This window comes from Caretta caretta, chromosome 13 (genome assembly GCF_965140235.1).
Source record: "Caretta caretta isolate rCarCar2 chromosome 13, rCarCar1.hap1, whole genome shotgun sequence".
Lineage (NCBI taxonomy): Eukaryota > Metazoa > Chordata > Testudines > Cheloniidae > Caretta > Caretta caretta.
In genome coordinates, this window is record NC_134218.1 from 11,716,577 (window position 1) to 11,741,554 (window position 24,978).

Below are 24,978 nucleotides of genomic sequence, written 5' to 3' on the forward strand. Positions count from 1 at the left end.
ACACCTCAGGAAACTGGCAGGTCATCCACTGGCATCAGTTTCTTGCAAGAATGGCAAGGCTTGAAACCCAGTGACCAAGGTACCCAGAAAGTATTCAAAAAACACTTTAAAGGAAAACTTATGTCTATAACAAACTGTCTAAAACTACTAAAACACTACCAACTATACACAAGTGAGAAAAAAACTTGCAACAACCGTTCCAACAACCATCAAGGGCAGTAAGAAGGAACTGAGGGGAGTCACAGCAACTCTGTCCTTTATACTTTTGCATGGTGGCACAAGACAGGCCCATGGTGCATGTGTTGCCCTGACAGGTCCCACTGAGGGATAAACCTCCGACTACTGTGCACTTACACACACCTCAAGTGGAACAGACGTGTAACCACTTGAAAAAACTTGAAATTTAGCTACCCAATTTGCAGCTATTACAATTAGAACATGCAATTCTGAGTCTAAGCATATAAAACTGAGTCAGATATAAAACAATGCATGAAAAACCCATACATGTAGTAATATGGCTTATTTAAAATAGTCACTAAAATCTGACTTAGTAGAACTGATTCAATAAGTATTTCCATATATTTTTATAAGCCCTCAAGACTATACTATCATGTATAAATAGGGTTAATATTTTATTGCTAAGTCATAGCCACGTATTCTTCATTCCAGGAATGAAACTGCCACTGAAATCTAAGAGACTCGTTCAATGATTCCCCTCTTAAAGCGTAAAAGCTTTAAAAAAGGAGCAATGATCTGCGTGAAATCCACAAAACCGATTGATTTAAATCTCTATCTAATTCTCTACTACTACTGTGACACTGGGTTTATGGAATATTATCTGACTGTTCCAGTAACATCTGCAAATTCTAGAAAAATAGTCCGAGAGAGATGTAATTTAAAGTTGAAAACATTTATCTTTAAGGGCCAAATTTTTCTCTGGGTTGCAGTGGTGTAAATTAAACAGTTACAAAACCTTCCCATTTCAGTGGGAAATATATTCAACTCTGTAAACTTACGGCACACCAGTCTGCTGTGTCTTTTTATGATTGCTATAATTCAGTTACCAAACTTCTGCGGATTTATGCAAGTTAAAAATTCAGCTATCACTTGTCAATAAACAGACAAATAAACCCATGAACCTTTTCCCCTTACAAAGTAAAGTCTTGTTTTTTTTAACTACTCGCATTTTCAGGGAGTACAAAACACGTGCATTCTGAACGTAATTATCTGCATTGTTTACACTAATTTGTTTTAGCTCTTATCAAAATATAAAAGATTTAAAAATTAAGCCACCAGGAATAAGTAGAGGTGTATAAAACAGTTGGTTTTACATGGAGATAAAATAAATATGAAATCATGCTCTCTTGCTTGTCTCTCCACTTTCCCCAATATATATTTAGTTCACACAGTGTTCTAAAAAAAAAAAAAAAAAAAAATCACTGATTTGATGAGACCGGCTTCAACTACAAAACAAGCCATTTTGAGTGACTTACCGGAAACGTTAATTGATGTTCCTGCATCAATAATTCCACTGTTAGGCCTTACACAGTATCTACGTGGTGCTGTAGTTTTCACTTTGAAGCACACATTTCTGTCTGTAGGATTACCAAGTTTCAGGTTTGTGGTGACAACATCTGTGAAAGGACCTGCAGAACACAGCAAAGAAGATTTTAAAATTATATTAAAAATACTCTCTAAACTTTGAGTTTAGACAGACTCAAAGTTTGTATCTACAAATCTTATAAAGTAGTTAGATATTCAGCTTCCATTAGCAGCATCTACAGTTAACTGTTCAAGCAGAACTGAGGATGGGTTGAGGCCTCTGAAAATCTGAGCCATATCAATAGTTGAGCTTTGCCTTTAATGACTAATAAGCTACAAGGAAGGATAGTTGGTACACCATGCTAATGTAGCAGCTGAATTCCACTATCTTACACTGTTGTAATTGTGAAGTAAATACTGAAGTCAGAGGTATTTTGGATGTTCACAGATATAACTTCAATAGCACAGATATAGGTGTGAGGTTTTTTGCAGGAATGGTGGGTGAAATTCTGTGGCCTGCGTTGTGCAGGAGGTCAAACTAGATGATCATAACGGTCCCTTCTGACCAAAATATCTATGAATCTATGAAAAACACTGAAAGCAGAGAGTTTGACCCACTTTATTCTAGGCTGGATAGAGGAGAAAGTTTTAGAAGGAAAGTCTAATCGTTAAGAAATCGTAAAGCTGTCTAAATGGACAAAAAAGCGAATATTGCACATATTAAAAAGGAAGGCAGAGTTATAAGAGAGTGGTTAGTACAAGAGTCAACCATGGAGTAGTGGGGTGTCCCAGTGAAAGCATGTCATTCAAAGGACACACTTGGGATTTCTAATTGGATCAGAGCTATAGATTGCTGGCAGTCCAAATATTAGCTAGTGTGCTACTGCACTCATTTCTCTGTGCTTCATATTAACAGAGCAAGACAATTACAGAAGTGAAAACATTTAGATTAACTTGCTTCTGACAAAGGCTACAAAAAACAAACAACTTGGTGCATAATCATTGGAGGGAATTACCAAAAATCCTAGAGAATAAAAGCCAAGTGGACATGAACATTTAACACTGTAGTATGCAAATTTTCTTCATATTTTGAACTGTAAAATATGAAGAAACTCCCAGAAAAGGAGGCTAAATAGATTTTCAACTGGATACAAAAGTGATCATTTGTTTTAGTACTTTTTTTTAATGTTACATTCCTTTATATAACTGTTGCTGCTTCAGGAAGATGGGACTTGTTCCAGACCACAGCACCCTCAGCTTGAAATAAATCAGATTGAATGATAGGCTCACTTTCCCTCCTCCAAATCTGGTCTTAAGGTGATGTATGATAAAATTGTAAAAATTCTAAAGGCTTAAAGCCAATGTCCTTGATGCAAATAGTTTAAAAAGGAAAAAACCACATCCCCTCCAACATCAATATAGCATCAGTTCTGCCTGCACTGTGAACAGCACATTAGATGTGTATTTGCTATCAAGAAGGCACCAAAAGAGGAAGCCCATGGAATTTAGGGCTGAACACACGTTTCATGACATGAAGCAGTCCCTCTATCCACCAAATTCTTGCTCTACTCAGTCATGTGGCACCATGATGGTCCAAAGGTGTAATCACTAAATTCCCTCAGCCTTCCTATTGGAATGGAGTCCATGATTCCCGCCGCCACTTTGAGAACATTCAGAGACAAAGGGCTATAATTAGGAGTCATGAAATAATTCTGAAATAGATTTTGGGGATAGATTTTCAAAGGAGCTCAGCATTCATTTAGGCACCTCAGTAAAGTAGGCAGATTTTCAAGATAGATCTTAATGGTGGGGAAAGGTACTGTTTACTGCTCTAAACAGAAATTTCTGGGTGTGAGCACTTCTGAAAAACTGGCCATTCAGGTTATGACTTTACTGCAGAGTTAACTTGGGCAACTGGCACCTATGTTTGACTAGCCAGGCTGCAAGCAGCCACACTGCAAAACCAGACTTGAATGTGTCCACTTAATTGCATCCACACTGGTGCTACACTCACTCATGTATCTCTAGGACTTCTGGGGGACTGTCCCATGGTTCTCAGTGCTGCAGTAAGCCTCTCAGAGATTTTTCCTCATGAGTTGTGGGATGTGTGTGTACTGGGAACATGGGGTGGGGGTGAGGGGGCTGGGGAGAGAGAAGAGAAACTGTCAAAAGCACTGGGAGGACTATCAGCATGCAAGCAAGCTGTGTTCTCACTGCAAAGTGGGTGGGTCACTAGCCCAAGCATAAGCAGCATTTGGGCTTAAGCCTCTATCCCAAGGCAGGCTAGCCAGTTGGGTCAAAAGCACCACCACATTTAGGCAAGAGTTTTGTATGGGAGAACAACGTAATAAGAACCTGAGTCAACTCTGCAGGGAAGACAAACGCTTTAGTGCCTAGATGGGAGCTACTAAAAACTGAGCTCTATTAAAAATCTGGCCTAATTCATCAAAAGATTCAGACAAATGACAAAAAAACCATATTCACGGTTACTAACATTTCCAGAAAAATGAGATTATACTTCTACAGATTCTTACCCAGCAAATCTAAGTATACTCACAGAAAGTTTCCCCTCTAAATGAAATTTATTTCTAAAGCTAGGAAACTTTTTCTCTGTTCTTTAAAAACAACATGAGAAAAATGGTGAGAAAGTTATAGGAAATGGAGAATCTGTCTGTACATAATCTGACATAGGGTTGTCATGCACACTATCTAAAAGGAAGAATGTAACAAGTTGAATTTGGTGGTGAAAAGTTTGGAATGTTCTGGGATCTTCTGAATTTTTTCAGCCAGTCCGAAAAAAGTTGATTTGTATTAATGCAAAACAACAGGCAACATTAACATTGCTAGATACTGCATGCAAACAAAAAAACAAAACACAGTACCTCCTAGCTTGTGCCTCAGAGGTCACAAGTGTATATTACCAAGAACAGGAGGTATCTGACTTTCATATATACTCCAACATATTTTCCCACAGTTATTTTCAAACTGTTTCTGTGGCTTTCCATCCAGAAGCTATGCATGCAACCCTTCATATTTAAAGATCACTGCATTATCTCACAATTTGCCATGCTCTATTTCCTATTGAAACACCAGTGCTATATCAATCTTATCTTAAAAACTGTCATTCTACATTGTAGCGTTTTATAATTTGTAAGATGATCATTTCAAAGAAAAAAAAGTGTTTGAGAATTAAGTCAAAAGAGTATGTCAACTATCTAACATTTAATAAAGGCTTGTTACCTTACAAATGCAGCACACAAATTCATGTACTGTACTATTCGGCTAATACGAGTTTGCCGAATAGTACAGTACATGTGTATTCCATCACCAATTATCATGGCAAATACGTCACCACACTATCATTTCACTCGGATGGCTTCTATTTGTGCATCCTTTATGAAATTATTTGTATCCTAGTCAAGGCCTCTTACATCGGGGGGAGGGGGTGCGCGGGAGAGATTAGGCAAACAATCCTCACATACAGGGAGGGTATGCCTACACTTTGAGCTGGGGACATGATAGCCATCAAACTAGTGTGCTAAAAATAGTGTAGCTGTGGCAGCACAAGTGGTCGGACGGGCTAGCCACCCCAGGATTATCTACTGTCTCAAGGCAGTTCGCTCCTTCTGGTAACTCATGTTGCTACAGCTGCATTATTTTTAGTGCATCTCCTCAAGCTGGGAATCACACCCCTGGCTCAAAGTGGACACATACCCCATACTAACATCTTTAATCACTTCTGTTCTCTAGCCCTGATTCAGCAAAGCACTTAAGCACATATCTAACTTCAAAAATGGGACTACTCATGTACTTGCAGTCAGTGAACCTACATTGCAACTGGGAGGTGTTATTTCCAACTCAGGTAATACAGGAGCTAGCTCTGCTTGAGATAAAAACAGAAGTGTGACCACAGCAGCATGGGTGGCAACTTGAGTTATCCTTCCGCTAGAGAGTTTTATATGGACAGCCTCAACTTAAAGGGAAGAAACCGAAATAAAACAACATCACACTTCTATCTGAACCTTTTAAAACCTGTTACAAACAACAGTAACACCTATGATTAATTTAACTGGAAGACTAGATAAAGCCTATTTTCTCAGTTTGTTTACTATGCATTTCACAGATCTTGGAGTCAGTTACTCTTTCCCTTGCATACTCCTTTCCCTCTAAGTTTGTGTGCATCTTCTCGCAGAAATAATGGAGAAATATATATATACATTTTTAAAGAAAAATGGTTGATTGTAAAACCACAAAAACTGACAGGAGGGCTCAGTGGCAGGTATAGCACTTGCTATTTTAATTTTTTTTTCTTTTAAGATTTGATTAGATTTCAAGTTTATGTCCTTTAAGAATAAGCTTTAAAATGAAATAAGCTGAAATGTCAAGTGAAACAGCATGGTCTGGAAGAACAAGTACATGGATGGGAGTCAGGAAGTCCTGAGTTCCAATCAAAGCTCTACCACTGTCTTGCTGTCTATCCTTAGGCTACGTCTATACTACCGTGGTAGCTGGAGTCGACGTACCTTAGGTTGAATTACCATTGAGGGGGAAGGGGGTGGGGGGGGGCAATGGGAGAAAAAAAATCTCCTGTTGACTTACCTTACTCTTCTTGTCAGGTGTAGGGTACAGGGGTCATCGGACAGAGAGCGATCTGCAGTCGATTTGGCGGGTCTTTACTAGACCTGCTAAATTGACCACTGGTGATCTCAGAGCGTCAATCCCTGCTGTAATGTAGACCTGCCCTTAGATAGATCACTTAAGTACTTGGTCTTGTGATTAAAATCAATGGGAGTTGACACCAATTTAAACAGGAGCAGGTTTGGGCCCTTAAAATTTCTCCACCTGTAGTAGTAAGTATAATACTTACCTAATCACAGGGAATCTTGTGAAAAGGAGTGCTTTAAAAGCACTACATTCCATATTTTAATCATTATCACGTGGCCCTGTGGACACCTGTAATTAAGGAAGCATCAGCAACTTTTTAAAATCAAAGTAGTTTAGGAATGAGAAGCCAAGAGTATTATATATTTCAGAAGTATTTGGTTGAAAGCAGCCCTCCTATTCTGAATTTGAAAATTAATTTTTAAAAAAATAGGCAGATCTGTATAACTGCATCACTCACTTCTGACCTATTCACCTCTGGTTTATTCTTTTCACATCTTTGCTACCTTGCTTTTGCCTACCAATTCATGCTATGGCCAGGCAGTTCTTTTCAAAGGTAGCAAAAGTACGTACTACCACTGGAAATAGATACTTCACAAAGATCTGGTCCAGCAGCCCCAAAGCCAGCCATTAACTTACTCCCTGGGGAGTGCAGTGATGCAAAAAAACATAAAAGCAGTCAGTGTAACTAAATAACTGTAAAACAACCCTGCCAGAATAAGCACCACACTGTGGAGCTTCTACACTGGAGAAGTGATGTGCAAATGAGTGTATTGAAGCAGCTACCTATATATTTCTACTACGAGTACACTTCTCAAAGGAGCTACTGAGGCTACCTGAACCCTGATGGTCCGCAATTAGCTAATATTTGCGGCACAGTCTAATGTAGCCAGTAATCCCAAAAGAAAGTCTAAGTTGAAATGTGTTTCCCTTTCATCCCGCCTGTGTAAACTACAAATAAATTTACAAGCTAGCTCTTGGGGGAAGCTGCTTTTTTTGTTCTGTTTGTACAGCGCCTAGCACAATGGGGTCCTCGTCCATGACTACTGCACCCGGGCACTATGTTAAGGCAAACAAATAATACCACCACAAATGGCTTAGTCCTACCTAGACCAAATGACAGTGTTTTATGCACTTCTAGAGTATGTAGCTTAGCTTACGTTTTCTAGTTTGACTTGGAGAAGAAGAGAAGGTGGTGAATTACTTGACAGAGGGAAGTCAGACGGTATTCTGAGACCTAATTGCAACTTGTTATCCAAAATTATACTATATTCTATACAGACAGGGTAAGGCAGTCTTGACATAAGATTATGAATCTCTCCCACCCTTTAGGCAAATGTTATTGCTACCAAACACATTGTTTTGATGGACTGGTGAAAAAAGAGAGCAGCACGATGCTAGGGGCTCAAAGGGTGGTCCGATCAACCCCATTAATATGTTTAGAGCCCACAGGATGATAGGTCATCTCATTAGGGGATAAATCCTGATAAGGCCCTTCAGGAATCTAGCTACTATGGGATGAGAGAAAACTGAGTGCCTTTGAACTGGAGAGGGATTAACTTTACATGACTTGTGAGTAGACTAAGGAATTTATGACCAGTCCTGATCTCTGTAATGATCAGCAGTATGCCTAGGAATCAGAGTCTATAAAGAACGTAGTCGTCGATTTGGACCAAATGATAAACCTTTTCCATTTGGCAAAATAGATAGTCCTGGCAGAGTCCTTTCTACACTTACGAAGATATTCTAGATTTCTGGTGAGCCACTTCTCTCTAGCGCTGACAACTATCAGCAACCTGTAAGGAGTACGGAAGTTGGCTCTGGCCCTCCCTTTGTGACATCAGGTTCCGTTGAAGTAGTTGCTGAATAGGGGGTCAAATTGATAGATTCATCAGATCCAAGAACTAAAATTGCATTAACCTGGCTTGTGCCAGGACTGTCATTTTGCCCAAGTCTTTCTGAGTTTTCTAATTATTCCTGAGATTTAAAAAAATTGGAGGCTAAGCACATATCAGACTTGGGAGACCAGGGAACATGAATGCATCTTACAGAGGCCCTTACCCTTGACCTCCTCTGGAGTAAAACTTGGAACACTTCCTGTTTGTAACAATGAACAACAGATCTATGGAGGACTGATCCTGACAAATATTTCTTGGATAATCCTTGACAGCATTCTTTGCTGCCATTCATGTTTGCTTATAAATTGCCTGAGGTGATCAGCCTGAACATTCTGTGGTCCTGTTAAGTGAAGACTACTTAGATTTACATTGTAACTGATGCACCAGTTTCACAGATGCATAGTTTCCTGGCAAAGAGGGGTGGATCTTGCTCCTCCCTGTGGGGTTATGTAAAACATCATCACTGTGGTGTCATCTATCAAGACCTGAACAGATGATCCTCAGAGCTGGAAGGAACGTTATGCAAGCATGACTAATTGCTCTCAATTCCAGAGTGTTTATGTACAACTGGGCTTCTTGACAAGACAAGAACTGTGAGTCTGTAAGTGGTCCAGTTGAAACCCCATCATACTGGATTGGATGCATTTGTTATTGTTTGGATGTAATAGTGGAGAGAAGGGAACCCCTTCACAAACTTTCTCAGGACCCTTCTACCAATCTAAAATTATAGGACTCCCTGGGGGAACCTACACTTTCTTCTCTAGTGATATCTGATGGGCTGATATAGGACTTCAACCACTCCTGCAGGCAGTGAAAATGAAGTCTGGTATGCTGAATTACATGAGAGCAGAAAGCTATAGGGCCTAGAAGCCCAGGGCAAGTTCTCACGGAGGTTTGATGATGTGCCTGCAGTTGACTGACTAATTCTATATTGCTGAATCTTTCCTGAAGCAGGTAAGCCCTTGCTGGTTGAATCTAAAACTTGCTCCTATGAATTGTCTGGCACAGGTAGGGCTGGGGGGATGCTCCTCCAGTGCTAGCCTCACCTGAGCTAACTCTGTAGTAAAAACATACCCATAAGTCCCAACAGATACCGCTGGCCAAATGAATTCTAACTGGAGTGCATAGGGCACATGTGCACCATCAGCGGAATACATATGAACAAGTACCCAGATTTTAAATGGGAGCTCTTTGGAAAACTCAGTCCTGTGAAAATCTGTCCTCCTCCTACCACCATGAACATCCTCAACTGCAAGGATGCTTGGTGCAATGGGAGTAGAAGAGAAGAGAATGTAATTTCTCCGTTCCCCACCCCCATCTGAAGTAATCTTCAGGAAAGAGCTACTGGAAAAGCAAATTGTTACATTAACAGGCACTACCAATGTCAAAATACAGAGGAGGGAATAAGACAGGGAAAAAAATGTTTAAAAATTACATAACAATTTTTAAATTAAAAAGAGTCAACAGGAAAGAGAAGTGTATAAAAACCCACATGATTACGAGATCCAGATGCCAAACTTGGAACACTGTTCATAGTTTAAAAATTATTCAGTTTGGATCGATTAATCATTGTCCTTCCTTCTCTGCCTGTTTTGGCACAATCTATTCTTGCCAAGAATATACCTCACCTCACAATGGGAGTGTGGGGGAGGGGAAGAAACATGACTAAGATATTGAAACAATATTTTCAGTATATGAATGGGCATGCTCCTTTGTCACCTTCTATATCCTTAGTGTTATTAACGGTTTACTTCACAGTTGTAAAAACTGTAAAGAGTGAGGTCACACTCAAGCTTGCCAACAGAGACAGATGAGCACGTCCTTCAACACTGAAGTATTTATCAGATTTTCACTTGCTTGTTCCAATCTGACTTCTTTAGAGTTTATTACATCCAAGCATTTTGTATTAAGTAATTTTAGAAGTTTTACACAAACAGAAAATAATTTGAGCAAATATTTTTTCTTGTGTCCTAAAATCTTAAAAACATGCTTTGTCTAAGAACGATGAAGTAAACAAAAGGATTAACAGCACATGTGGCTGGATTTTACTTCTAAACATCTGTTTTTAAAAGGTAAGCATTATTTTAGAATTGGGTTCCAAATGAATTACATCATATTGTTAATGCATGGAATAAACATTTACTAAGTTATGCTTTATAGCAGAAGAAAGGGGACGTGTCAGAATAATGGGAGCAGAATATAACTATTCTATTTTTCCAGTGGAATAAAACAAAAAAAACCCACCTCACCAGAATAAAATCTTCTTGAACAGAAGAAACCTCCCACACAACTTCAATACCCTACCTGCACTTGAAAAGAAAACGGTAATTACAGAAAACTTAGTATTTTTCATCCAAAAGTATTTAAAAAAACCTTTACAGCAAGATGAAGTAGGATGAATCTAAGACAGGGGTTCTCAGTCTTTTTTCTTCCCCCTCACAACATGCTACAAAAACTTCATGGCCCACTTGTGCCACAACAACTGTTTTTCTGCATATAAAAACCAGGACCAGCGTAGGGGGTAGTAAGCAGGGTAATTGCCAGGGGCCCTGTGAAGTTAATTTGCCCACAGGTGCTAAGATCTCAACTTTCACTGGAGTTCTGGATACTTAGGACTTAAAAATCAAGCCCTTTTAGTTTGGGGGGGAGTGGTGATGTTGGGATGGAGCTCATATCCATGTCAGGTACAATGTTGATAGTAACAGCAAGGAGTCCTGTGGCACCTTAAAGACTAAACAATTTATTTGGGCATAAGCTTTCGTGGGTAAAAAACTCAATTCAGATGCTTTTTTACCCACAAAAGCGTTTGCCCAAATAAATTGGTTAGTCTTTAAAGTGCCACCGGACTCGTTTTTGTGGATACAGACTAACATGGCTACCCCCCTGCCCCCCCGGATACTTGACACAATGTTGATAGTATATGCTATTTTAAAAATAAAGTTTCTAGAAGCATCAGTCCAAAAGAGAATTTGCTGTGACAAAGATTTTTTCCTATTTCTTGTAAAATTCTGTTTTGACAACTGTTCCTGCATTTCCATTTGCTATCTAATCTGTCTTTATAGTTATGTCAACTTGTTATTTGCTCCATCTTGCAGCTATTCTCCACCTCACCAACACAACTTCTACGATTTATTCGAGATGTGCCAATCCTGGGCTATGGACATGTGACTTTCAGTAGTGACCCAATGCAGTAGTTGCTAAAACATGTTTAGTCGCACGGAAATCAGTTTGTGTTCTCAGTCCTATTCCAAATACTTGCATCTCAAAACACACCACACAATCTTGTTTGATCACTTAGAGTTGACTTAAGACTGAATGGCTATGGAGAATTAAGCACACCCTTACATACAGAAGTAGTCCTTCCAACAAGAAAGAGAAGCACAAAGGCTGGAGAAGCCTGAAATGGCACTGCTCATGCTGCTATTTGTACACCGAAGTCAGCACGAGACTTAAAGAGCCCCAAAAATTTTATTTCAGGAGTTGTCTTCTAAAAGGCCTTAGTGGTATTAGTGTTACTCCTGGGGGAATTCTGCACCAAAAAATTCAAAATTCTGCACACAATATTTGAAAACTGCAAAATTCTGCACATTGTCAAAATACCATAATATAATCATGCCAGGAAATTATTTTGGTAATTTATATCAAAATATGTCAGCAAAAATAGATTCCTTATAAGGCATACTACAGAACTTTGACAGGTTTCAGAGGAACAGCCGTGTTAGTCTGTATTCGCAAAAAGAAAAGGAGTACTTGTGGCACCTTAGAGACTAACCAATTTATTTGAGCATGAGCTTTCATGAGCTACAGCTCACTTCATCAGATGTATACCGTGGAAACTGCAGCAGACTTTATATACACACAGAGAATATGAAACAATACCTCCTCCCACCCCACTGTCCTGCTGGTAATAGCTTATCTAAAGTGATCAACAGGTGGGCCATTTCCAGCACAAATCCAGGTTTTCTCACCCTCCACCCCCCACACAAATTCACTCTCCTGCTGGTGCTAGCCCATCCAAAGTGACAACTCTTTACATAATCAAGTCGGGCTATTTCCTGCATAGATCCAGGTTCTCTCACATCCCCCCCACCCCCATACACACACAAACTCACTCTCCTGCTGGTAATAGCTCATCTAAACTGACCACTCTCCAAGTTTAAATCCAAGTTAAACCAGAACATCTGGGGGGGGGGGGGTAGGAAAAAACAAGAGGAAACAGGCTACCTTGCATAATGACTTAGCCACTCCCAGTCTCTATTTAAGCCTAAATTAATAGTATCCAATTTGCAAATGAATTCCAATTCAGCAGTTTCTCGCTGGAGTCTGGATTTGAAGTTTTTTTGTTTTAAGATAGCGACCTTCATGTCTGTGATTGCGTGACCAGAGAGATTGAAGTGTTCTCCGACTGGTTTATGAATGTTATAATTCTTGACATCTGATTTGTGTCCATTTATTCTTTTACGTAGAGACTGTCCAGTTTGACCAATGTACATGGCAGAGGGGCATTGCTGGCACATGATGGCATATATCACATTGGTGGATGTGCAGGTGAACGAGCCTCTGATAGTGTGGCTGATGTTATTAGGCCCTGTGATGGTGTCCCCTGAATAGATATGTGGGCACAATTGGCAACGGGCTTTGTTGCAAGGATAAGTTCCTGGGTTAGTGGTTCTGTTGTGTGGTATGTGGTTGTTGGTGAGTATTTGCTTCAGGTTGCGGGGCTGTCTATAGGCAAGTCTCTACGTAAAAGAATAAATGGACACAAATCAGATGTCAAGAATTATAACATTCATAAACCAGTCGGAGAACACTTCAATCTCTCTGGTCACGCAATCACAGACATGAAGGTCGCTATCTTAAAACAAAAAAACTTCAAATCCAGACTCCAGCGAGAAACTGCTGAATTGGAATTCATTTGCAAATTGGATACTATTAATTTAGGCTTAAATAGAGACTGGGAGTGGCTAAGTCATTATGCAAGGTAGCCTGTTTCCTCTTGTTTTTTCCTACCCCCCCCCCCCAGATGTTCTGGTTTAACTTGGATTTAAACTTGGAGAGTGGTCAGTTTAGATGAGCTATTACCAGCAGAAGAGTGAGTTTGTGTTTGTATGGGGGTGGGGGGGATGTGAGAAAACCTGGATCTATGCAGGAAATAGCCCGACTTGATTATGTAGAGTTGTCACTTTGGATGGGCTAGCACCAGCAGGAGAGTGAATTTGTGTGGGGGGTGGAGGGTGAGAAAACCTGGATTTGTGCTGGAAATGGCCCACCTGTTGATCACTTTAGATAAGCTATTACCAGCAGGACAGTGGGGTGGGAGGAGGTATTGTTTCATATTCTCTGTGTGTATATAAAGTCTGCTGCAGTTTCCACGGTATACATCTGATGAAGTGAGCTGTAGCTCACGAAAGCTCATGCTCAAATAAATTGGTTAGTCTCTAAGGTGCCACAAGTACTCCTTTTCTTTTTACAGAACTTTGAGTCGTTCATTTAAAATTACAATACAGAACTGTATTTCCTGCACCTGTCAGAAGCAGTGCAAAGACTTGGGGGAGCCTGGGGTAACGGAGGAGCTGAGCGAGAGTGAAGGAGCATGGGATGGTGTTCCAAGAAGGAGGAGTGCTAGGCAGAGACGGGCTCCACCTAACGAAGAGAGGGAAGAGCATCTTCGCAAGCAGGCTGGCTAACCTAGTGAGGAGGGCTTTTAACTAGGTTCACCGGGGGAAGGAGACCAAAGCCCTGAGGCAAGTGGGGAAGTGGGATACCGGGAGGAGGCATGAGCAGGAGTGCATGAGAGGGGAGGGCTCCTGCCTCATACTGAGAAAGAGGGGCGATCAGCAGGTTACCTCAAGTGCCTATATACAAATGCACAAAGCCTGGGAAACAAGCAGGGAGAACTGGAAGTCCTGGCACAGTCAAGGAATTATGATGTGATTGGAATAACAGAGACTTGGTGGGGTAACTCACATGACTGGAGTACTGTCATGGATGGATATAAACTGTTCAGGAAGGACAGGCAGGGCAGGAAAGGTGGGGGAATTGCACTGTATTTAAGAGAGCAGTATGACTGCTCAGAGCTCAAGTATGAAACTGCAGAAAAACCTGAGAGTCTCTGGATTAAGTTTAGAAGTGTGAGCAACAAGAATGATGTCATGGTGGGAGTCTACTATAGACCACCAGACCAGGGGGATGAGGTGGATGAGGCTTTCTTCCGGCAACTCGCAGAAGTTACTAGATCGCAGGCCCTGGTTCTCATGGGAGACTTAAATCACCCTGATATCTGCTGGGAGAGCAATACAGCGGTGCACAGACAATCCAGGAAGTTTTTGGAAAGTGTAGGGGACAATTTCCTGGTGCAAGTGCTGGAGGAACCAACTAGGGGCAGAGCTCTTCTTGACCTGTGGCTCACAAACCGGGAAGAATTAGTAGGGGAAGCTAAAGTGGATGGGAACCTGGGAGGCAGTGACCATGAAATGTTCAAGTTCAGGATCCTAACACAAGGAAGAAAGGAGAGCAGCAGAATACAGACCCTGGACTTCAGAAAAGCAGACTTTGACTCTCTCAGGGAACTGATGGGCAAAATCCCCTGGGAGAATAACATGAGGGGGAAAGGAGTCCAGGAGAGCTGGCTGTATTTTAAAGAATCCTTATTGAGGTTACAGGGACAAACCATCCCGATGTGTAGAAAGAATAGTAAATATGGCAGGCGACCAGCTTGGCTTAACAGTGAAATCCTTGCTGCTCTTAAATACAAAAAAGAAGCTTACAAGAAGTGGAAGATTGGACAAATGACCAGGGATGAGTATAAAAATATTGCTCGGGCTTGCAGGAGTGAAATCAGGAAGGCCAAATCACACCTGGAGTTGCAGCTAGCAAGAGATGTTAAGAGTAACAAGAAGGGTTTCTTCAGGTATGTTAACAACAAGAAGAAAGTCAAGGAAAGTGTGGGCCCCTTACTGAATGAGGGAGGCAACCTAGTGACAGAGGATGTGGAAAAAGCTAATGTACTCAATGCTTTTTTTGCTTCTGTCTTCACAAACAAGGTCAGCTCCCAGACTACTGCACTGGGCAGCACAGCATGGGGAGCAGGTGACCAGCCCTCTGTGGAGAAAGAAGTGGTTCGGGACTATTTAGAAAAGCTGGACGAGCACAAGTCCATGGGGCCGGATGTATTGCATCCGAGAGTGCTAAAGGAGTTGGCAGATGCGATTGCAGAGCCATTGGCCATTATCTTTGAAAACTCATGGCAATCGGGGGAGGTCCCAGATGCCTGGAAAAAGGCTAATGTAGTGCCCATCTTTAAAAAAGGGAAGAAGGAGGATCCTGGGAACTACAGGCCAGTCAGCCTCACCTCAGTCCCTGGAAAAATCATGGAGCAGATCCTCAAGGAATCAATTCTGAAGCACTTAGAGGAGAGGAAAGTGAACAGGAACAATCAGCATGGATTCACCAAGGGCAAGTCATGCCTGACTAATCTAATTGCCTTCTATGATGAGATAACTGGCTCTGTGGATGAAGGGAAAGCAATGGACGTGTTGTTCCTTGACTTTAGCAAAGCTTTTGACACGGTCTCCCACAGTATTCTTGCCAGCAAGTTAAAGAAGTATGGGCTGGATGAATGGACTATAAGGTGGATAGAAAGTTGGCTAGATTGTTGGGCTCAATGGGTAGTGATCAATGGATCCATGTCTAGTTGGCAGCCGGTATCAAGTGGCGTGCCCCAGGGGTCGGTCCTGGGGCCGGTTTTGTTCAATATCTTCATAAATGATCTGGAGGATGGTGTGGATTGCACCCTCAGCAAGTTTGCAGATGACACTAAACTGGGAGGAGTGGTAGATACACTGGAGGGCAGGGATAGGATACAGAGGGCCCTAGACAAATTGGAGGATTGGGCCAAAAGAAATCTGATGAGGTTCAATAAGGATAAGTGCAGGGTCCTGCACTTAGGACGGAAGAACCCAATGCACAGCTACAGACTAGGGACCGAATGGCTTGGCAGCAGTTCTGCAGAAAAAGACCTAGGGGTTACAGTGGATGAGAAGCTGGATATGAGTCAACAGCGTGCCCTTGTTTCCAAGAAGGCCAATGGCATTTTGGGATGTATAAGTAGGGGCATTGCCAGCAGATCGAGGGACGTAATCATTCCCCTCTATTCGACATTGGTGAGGCCTCATCTGGAGTAATGTGTCCAGTTTTGGGCCCCATACTACAAGAAGGATGTGGAAAATTTGGAAAGAGTCCAGGGGAGGGCAACCAAAATGATTAGGGGACTGGAACACATGACTTACGAGGAGAGGCTGAGGGAACTGGGGATGTTTAGTCTTCAGAAGAGAAGAATGAGGGGGGATTTGATAGCTGCTTTCAACTACCTGAAAGGGGGTTCCAAAGAGGATGGCTCTAGACTGTTCTCAGTGGTAGCAGATGACAGAGCAAGGAGTAATGGTCTCAGGTTGCAGTGGGGGAGATTTAGGTTGGATATTAGGAAAACCTTTTTCACTATGAGGGTGGTGAAACACTGGAATGTGTTACCTAAGGAGGTGGTGGAATCTCCTTCCCTAGAAGTTTTTAAGGTCAGGCTTGACAAAGCCCTGGCTGGGATGATTTAATCGGGGATCGGTCCTGCTTTGAGCAGGGGGTTGGACTAGATGACCTCCTGAGGTCCCTTCCAACCCTGATATTCTATGAGTCTATGAGTGAACCTGGAGGGTGCCGAGTGTGGGAAGGAGCAGGTTTTTTAGGGGGTGAGGGGGACAAAGGGGTGGGATTGTTAGGGAGTTGGGAAGCCTCCCTCATGCAGACCCTGGCTGACCCCAAGCCTCCCCCATTCAGTCAGGCACTTCTGCCCGTCCCTGCACCTCCCCATCCCCATGGGTCTCTGCAGCCCCCCTCCCACATCCTCAGTCACTCCACTAGCTCCTGAGCCAATGCCCCAGTCTGTTCCTCTCACTAGCCATTCAGAACTCCAGTCTGTGACACCCCCTCTCCTCCCAGCAGCCTAGTTTGCCCCACTCTGTCCTTCCCTAGCTTCGTGGGCAGGGTACTGTGATGAACTTCTACTCCTGGGGGAATTCTGCAGCACTGGGCATAGAATTCTCTCCCCTGGCTCCGAAAATACATTCTGAAACAGAAGTACTGCAGTCCCACTTTTTGCCCACCAGAGGCCGCTGTGGGCACCAGAACAGCCAGCTGCTCTGGCACCACAATGGCTTCTGGTGGGCAAAAGGCAGAACTGCAGCAATGTATTTTATGTGGGAAAATACAAAAGTATGCGGGACAGAGGAATTCTGCATGTCCCCAGATATGCAGAATTCCCCCAGGAGTAAATTTCATGGTTTGGTGGGCATATTTTCTTCTTATATTTGCTCTGAAGTAATTTTTTCTGGCCACGCAAGCCCCATCTACCCAGATATCTCTATTTCAGAGCAACAAGGAGTCCAGTGGCACTTTAAAGACTAACAGATTTATTTGAGCATAAGCTTTCATGGGTAAAAACCTCACTTCTTCAGATGCATGGAGTGAAACTTACTGATGCAGACAAATATACTGACACACAAAGACACCTACATGCCTCCAGCTTCCATCCAGGACACATCATACGATCCATTGTCTACAGCCAAGCCCTAAGATACAACCCAAATTTGCTCCAATCCCTCAGACAGAGGAAAACACCTACAAGCATTTTTAAAACTACAATACCCACCTGGGGAAGTGAGGAAACAGACTGACAGAGCAAGACGGGTACCCAGATATCACCTACTACAGGACAGGCCCACAAGGAAAACAACAGAACACCACTGGCCATCACATACAGCCCCCAGCTAAAACCTCTCCAGCACATTATCAATGATCTACAACCTATCCTGGAAAACTATCCCTCACTCTCACAGACCTTGGGAGACAGGCCAGTCCTCGCTTACAGACAGCCCCCCAACCTGAAGCAAATACTCACCAGCAAGTACACACCACACCACGGAAACACTAACCCAGGAACCAATCCCTGTAGCAAACCTCGTTGCCTACTCTGTCCCCATATCTACTCTAGTGACACCATCAGAGGACCCAACCATATCAGCCACACCAGAGGCTCATTCACCTGCATGTCTACTAATGTTATATATGCCATCATGTGCCAGCAAAGCCCCTCTGCCGTGTACATTGGCCAAACCGGACAGTCCCTACGGAAAAGAATAAATTGACACGAATCAGACATCAGGAATGGTAACACACAAAAATGCCTGTGGGAGAACACTTCAATCTTCCTGGACGTTCTATAACAAATTTGAAAGTAGCTATACTTGAACAAAAAACTTCAGAAACAGACTTCAAAGAGAAACAGCAGAACTAAAATTCATTTGCAAATTTAACACCATTAATTTGGGCTTGAATAGGGACTGGGAGTGGCTGGCTCATTACAGAAGCAGCTTTGCCTCTCCTGGAATTGACACCTCCTCATCTATTGTTGGGAGTGGACTACATCCACCCAAATAGAATTGGCCCTGTCAACACTGGTTCTCCACTTGTGAGGTAACTCCCTTCTCTTTATGTGTCAGTATATTTATGTCTGCATCTGTAACTTTCACTCCATGCATCTGAAGAAGTGAGGTTTTCACCCACGAAAGCTTATGCTCAAATAAATCCGTTAGTCTTTAAGGTGCCACCAGACTCCTTGTTGTTTTTGTGGATACAGACTAACACGGCTACCCCCAGATATTTCAGAACACTGAATGTATTTAATATTGGGAGGGAGGAAGAGTAGCAGTTACTATGAACATTAAATGGACAAAGGTTACAGCAACATGGTAATTTAAAGAAATGTGCATTATCATTCTGCTATAACCCTTGACTATTTATACATAAAGACCCTATCAAATGTGTGGCCACTGTAACCAACAGCATCATCATTTACATGATGGATTTAGAATAAATGGAGAATAATTTTCTTCTCATTATCTAGTTCTAATGTATTCATTTTCTATATACAAGTCAAACTGTATGTGTTCATATATATTATACATGTAATTTATATCTACAAAGGTTGTTACTGAATTGGAAGAGATTCAAAGATGCAATTTATGTATAATTTTAAGTACCTGAATAAAAATAACAGTGGATATAAAATTAAAGGTTTCAGGATATACACAGACTGGCTGCACATCGAGGAGGTTATAAAATAAACTTCTGCTATTAATATATTCAGGACCTAAAAATGGAGATCAGTCCTGTTCTCTGCAAGCAGTGGAAGCTATGGCTCTGCTGTTGAACTCTTAGAGAGCTGGATTATTAGTGATGTTTTCAGGATATGATGGAAAACACAAAAACAGCATTTAGGAGTGATCAGAGAGCCTAATGGAGGCAGAGAAAAACCTACAATTATTTTTCAGAGGAATCACAGCACAAAATTCAAGACAGTGAGGTGGAAAGCATTCTGTAGTCCTTATATGAAAGGAACTCCCATAGAGGTAATTTGAATTTCTGCACGAGTCAGGAGTGCAGAATTAGGTCTGCAGTGATCAGAATCTAATTTAGTTTGTAATTCGTACAGTAAGTGCAGGTACCTATAGCCTCACCATGGTTATAAAATTAAAGCTTTTCTCCCAATATAATTGAAGTTAATCAATTGTTTGTGCACAAGCTCTCTTACTTTATTGCTTCTTATGCCCACAACTGGGCATAGATGGGCGTGTAAAACAGAGAAAATAAGGCATGCTCAACTTTAGCAGAACAAACATTTGGAAAAAATGATATAAAGTCACATGGTATAAATAAGAAGCAAAAAGACATTTTATAAAGCCTTCATTTTCCTTGCTTGTGTAGCCAGTTAATATGACCCTGGGATAATCACGCTTTCAGTGAGCTCAAGTGACTCGCACTAGGTCTTAAAACTATTTGCAGAAGACAAGATTTCCCTCCATTGTAGGGAGAACCAGGGATCAGAATCTTACAAATTGCATTGTAAATAACTGTTGGATTACCTGGCATGCAAGCATATACCTATCTTTCCCTAATTCCCTACCTCCTACTGTGGAAACTGAAGAATGCAAGATAAAATTGTTCAGAAACACAGCATCTTTAATCCATAGCACCATGGTAAGAGGGACTTTGTTTACAGCTCAAAGAAGAGCTATGGCATTTAGTAAAGAGATTATTTTCATAGAGTTACTATAATATGAGATAAGGCACTGCAGGAAGCACCAGAGCCAGTTTTTGAAATATCAGAAAAGGTGTTTGGAGAAAGCAATATTTTGACATAATCGATGGCAGGAGAAGCTTACTCAGCTTTGTATGGTGGAGCATGATTTTTTGTTCGCATGAAACCTCAGTCACTTCTTTACTATCCAGTCTTAAACATATTTTTAATTAAACATGGAAGTAGTCATGCTCGGTCACACAGAGAGAACATTTTGAGTGGCAGCAAAAGCAAGACAGCTGTTGCAGATTTATTACATAAACCCCTTTCTATAAAAGGCTGCCTAACAGGCCAAGTTTTCAAACTCAACAATTAATCCAGTCACATTAGGAAAGAAAATCCTGTGTCCCTTATGCACACAAGAAATTTCCACCTTGGCATGTAAAGCAGTGGCTTATAATAGATTTGTATATTGAACAAATATTGAGGGGGGAAAACAACAACAAGGCTATAGAGCCTTATTTTAAGCCTTGCCCTTAAGGTGGATAATTGTGCTTATGTACTGATGCACATATGCAGAAGCACAAGCTCTCTTCTGTCACTGGCACTCAGTGGAGAGAGATGAAGGAAAAAGGTCTCAGAGAAGTGGTTCTAGCAATGAGAATTGTCTGCAGTGCTGGAGTTCATTCTTCACTAAAAAAGAAAGGCCTAATACAGAGGTCCTTAATCTAGCAAAATGCCCATTTACATCAATGGGAGTTGTGCTTAATTAGAGACAATGGAATCTGGCTTAAAGTATGGGTTAGGGGAGTTTCTCTATGAAGCATCCTGTTTCTCTATAAATAACAGATGACATTCCTGGCCAACAGTTATGAGACAAAAAAACTGTTTAAAACCTTATCCAATAAAGCTTTCAAAAACAACCAACTGCATTGACAAAAAAGTAAAAAAAAGGGCTTTGTTATTGTACTAACTGGCCAGGTTCTTTCAATACTTGTGTTTTCACCCTGCAGTGAACTAATAAGACTGATATGGTAATGAGATATTAGAAAGTGAGTGTTACAGTAAGATGTGGACATAATTAGCAAGGCTCATTTGATTCCGCATTGTCTCCAGCTTGGCAAAAAGCTACATTTAGAGGAAATACTACCAGCCCCCGTAAACCAAAAAAAAAAAACCCCAAACAAATATGAGATCAACCTGCATATTACCTAGTTTTCTGCAAAATTAAATTGACACTTAAAATACTCATTAGACTTGACTGAAGCAATGCCTACATCTTTTTAAAATGGTTATTAAGAGATGTACTTTCCATTGCAGTCTTCCATGAGATTACAGGCGCCTCAAATGAAGAGAAACTCAGCAGACCAATATTACATCTTCAGTTATTCAAGCAAGTGTTTACACTAAGTTTTATTACCATTAAAATGATAATTTGGAGCAAAATTCTGCACGGAGTGTAAAAGTAGAATTTCGCTTTATATTCTTATGTAAACAATCAATTTATATGAATCAAGAGTTCACATGACCACCATTGATGCGTCTAATTCATACAGCTGCAAAGTGAAACAGAAATGCAATTGATTTACATAGGAACAAACTACTTTGCAACTAGAAGGCCTAAAATTACTATTTAAAAAAACAACAGATTCTGAAGAATTCAACATAATCCAAAGAACTATGATAATTTTGTGCACAAATATTTAGAATGCCCCTACTTACGATCCCCTTTGATTAATGGTTCTGAGTATGAAATCTAACATTTTATCAGTGTTTAGATGAGATAGTGATTGCAAGATTTAGCCCTATGAAAACAAAATTCCTATTGAGGTTAGTGGGACTTCTGCCCTATGGAGGGCTGCACAATTTAATCCATAGTAACTGAGAAGGCAAATTAACCAAGTTAGACCAATCCATTTTCGGACTTTTACAAGCACTTCAGTTTAAATACTAGTGCCCTTTGACAAACTAGGTACAGCAAGTTTGCCCAATTCACAGTTTTTGTACCAGTGTAACTACTTTGGTTAGGAAAGTGAGTTCCCAACCCTCACATAATTACACCAGTACAACCACCCCTAGAGCAGATGCACTAAAATTAGTATAAAGGTGCTGTATACGATTAACTTTTTCCCCTTCCCATAAGGGAAATATTTCAGCAGCAGTTCCTAAGGAACCGTACAGTACAGCCTGATTCTACGGTCCAAAAAGAAAAGGAGTACTAGTGGCACCTTAGAGACTAACCAATTTATTTGAGCATAAGCTTTCGTGAGCTACAGCTCACTTCATCGGATGCATTCAGTGGAAAATACAGCGACGAGATTTATATACACACAGAACATGAAAAAATGGGTGTTGTCATACACACTGTAAGGAGAGTGATCACTTAAGATGAGCTATTACCAGCAGGAGAGCCATTTCCAGCAGTTAACAGGTCCTTAACACAAGCCATAATGGCTTAGTTTTCAAGTAGGCAATGAAAACAGACCCTGGTTAATTTTCAAAATAGTCTAGGGGATTTATCATAGAATCACAGAACATCAGGGTTGGAAGGGACCTCAGGAGGTCATCTAGTCCAACCCCCTGCTCAAAGCAGGGCTGATCCCCAATTAAATCATCCCAGCCAGGGTTTTGTCAAGCCTGACCTTAAAAACTTCTAAGGAAAGAGATTCCACCACCTCCCTACGCAACACATTCCAGTGTTTCACCACCCTCCTAGTGAAAAAGTTTTTCCTAATATCCAATATCTAAATCTCCCCCACTGCAACTTGAGACCATTACTCCTTGTCCTGTCATCTGCTACCACTGAGAACGGTCTAGAGCCATCCTCTTTGGAACCCCCTTTCAGATAGATGAAAGCAGCTATCAAATCCCCCCTCATTCTTCTCTTCCATAGACTAAACATCCCCAGTTCCCTCAGCCTCTCCTCATAACTCATGTGTTCCAGTCCCCTAATCATTTTTGTTGCTCTCCACTGGACGCTTTCCAATTTTTCCACATCCTTCTTGTAGTGTGGGGCCCAAAACTGGACACAGTACTCCAGATGAGGCCTCACCAGTGTCAAATAGAGGGGAACGATCACGAACCTCGATCTGCTGGCAATGCCCCTACTTATACATCCCAAAATGCCATTGGCCTTCTTGGCAACAAGGGCACACTTGACTCATATCCAGCTTCTCGTCCACTGTAACCGCTAGGTCCTTTTCTGCAGAACAGATTTAGATATATCCTCCATTAAAATTAATAGAAGATGTGGCTACATCTCTTAGACTGCTTTGAAAAACAACTCATAAGCCAATTTTAGATCATGGAGTCATACAAAAGATACAGCAAGAGACAGTTGACTCAAAAATGGTAAAACTGTGATAACTAGACTATATATCTACACACACTCAACCTCACCTATGGAGTTGCTACTAACACATCCATAACCATAATATATGAAACAGATATAGACTTAAAAAAATTCACACTTTCAAAAGATGAAAAGTTGATGGAATCCTTTTGGGGGATATAAAGATTGCCATGAACTATAACTTACTGTATCTTCAGTGTTTCTTTTAAAGTGATGCTAAGTTTCCATAAAGTTACAACTGATGAAAAGTGATCGGTTAATTATAAAGATAATACTAATGATGCACTTAAAATCAGTATAATTCAAGGAGGTACACAGCATGCCTGCTCTACTGTAAAGAACATTTAGCATAGTTAGAATAAGTTATTGATTTTAGTAGCATTGCAAAAAGAGCTACTGTAACAAACTGCCAATATTTAAGTGTTGCTAGGAAAATGATTCATTTTGTTTCATATTTGGGTTGTGTGTTGAGATTTGTATAAATTTAGGAAATTTAGCTGTTCTTTAGATACTGTATTAGTTTTTTTTAATAATCAAAAGCAAATGAGCAGGAATAAATTAATGTTTTTCTGAGAGAGTACAAAACCACTTACTTTAATTATGTAACTGATTGTTAATCAAAGTGAAATGTGAACTGATAAGTTTTCCAACAGAGTAGTGGATAGCTATTCATACAGCAGTATTCAAATAGATGGGAGTAGAGAAATCCTAGTACAGACTGCCATTATGCATGAATCCAGAAAGGCTCATGGTTTCTAAGAGTTTAAAGAAAGCACTGTATGCTTTTTCAGTTTTGTTCTTTATTCATATCTAAAGGGCAATTTTTAAGAAGATTTTTTTAAATGATTTCTGTGTACACAGATCAGCACCCATTCTAGTGACAACACAGGAAATCCCCATTTAGCCACAACACAGATACAACATTTTGGAAATTTGCATTGTTCTTACCTAAGAACCCTTACCAACAGCATGCTTAGAACTTGGAGTATAGAAACCACATGTAGAGGAGACAGGATAGTTTCATCTCCATGACCTATTCAGTCCTTAGCCTCTCTGCTGAGACTGATAGCAATAGTCAATTATGCTGATGAGCTGCTTGTAGTAGACAAAGATTACCACAAGCAACTGGACTGAGAACCCTAGTTCACGAACTACCCTAAGCATCAGACATCCACTTTCAGATTTAAGGGATTTAGGGTAAGTCTGAACTAATGACAGAGATAGCTTGCAAAAAACACTACCAAGCCTCAAGCCAATGCCAAAGAAGTGTTTATGATTAAACAGGAAAAGTAAAGTGTACACCTCATTCCAGGGTTATTTTTCTGCTCTTTTCAGAAAATGAAGTTACATGGAGTCATAAAACATATATGCAGAAGCAGGTGCTTGTGCACTGGGAA

The 24,978-nt window shown here is 40.9% G+C and overlaps 1 protein-coding gene across 1 annotated transcript in view; it reads right to left on the minus strand.

Moving 5' to 3' along the window:
• Positions 1-24,978, minus strand: part of VAPB (VAMP associated protein B and C) — a 62,735-nt gene that overhangs the window by 33,660 nt on the left and 4,097 nt on the right. The window contains exon 2 of the mRNA XM_048819692.2: positions 1,494-1,646. Coding sequence (XP_048675649.1) covers positions 1,494-1,646 — 153 coding nt within the window. The remainder of the gene's footprint in view (positions 1-1,493; positions 1,647-24,978) is intronic.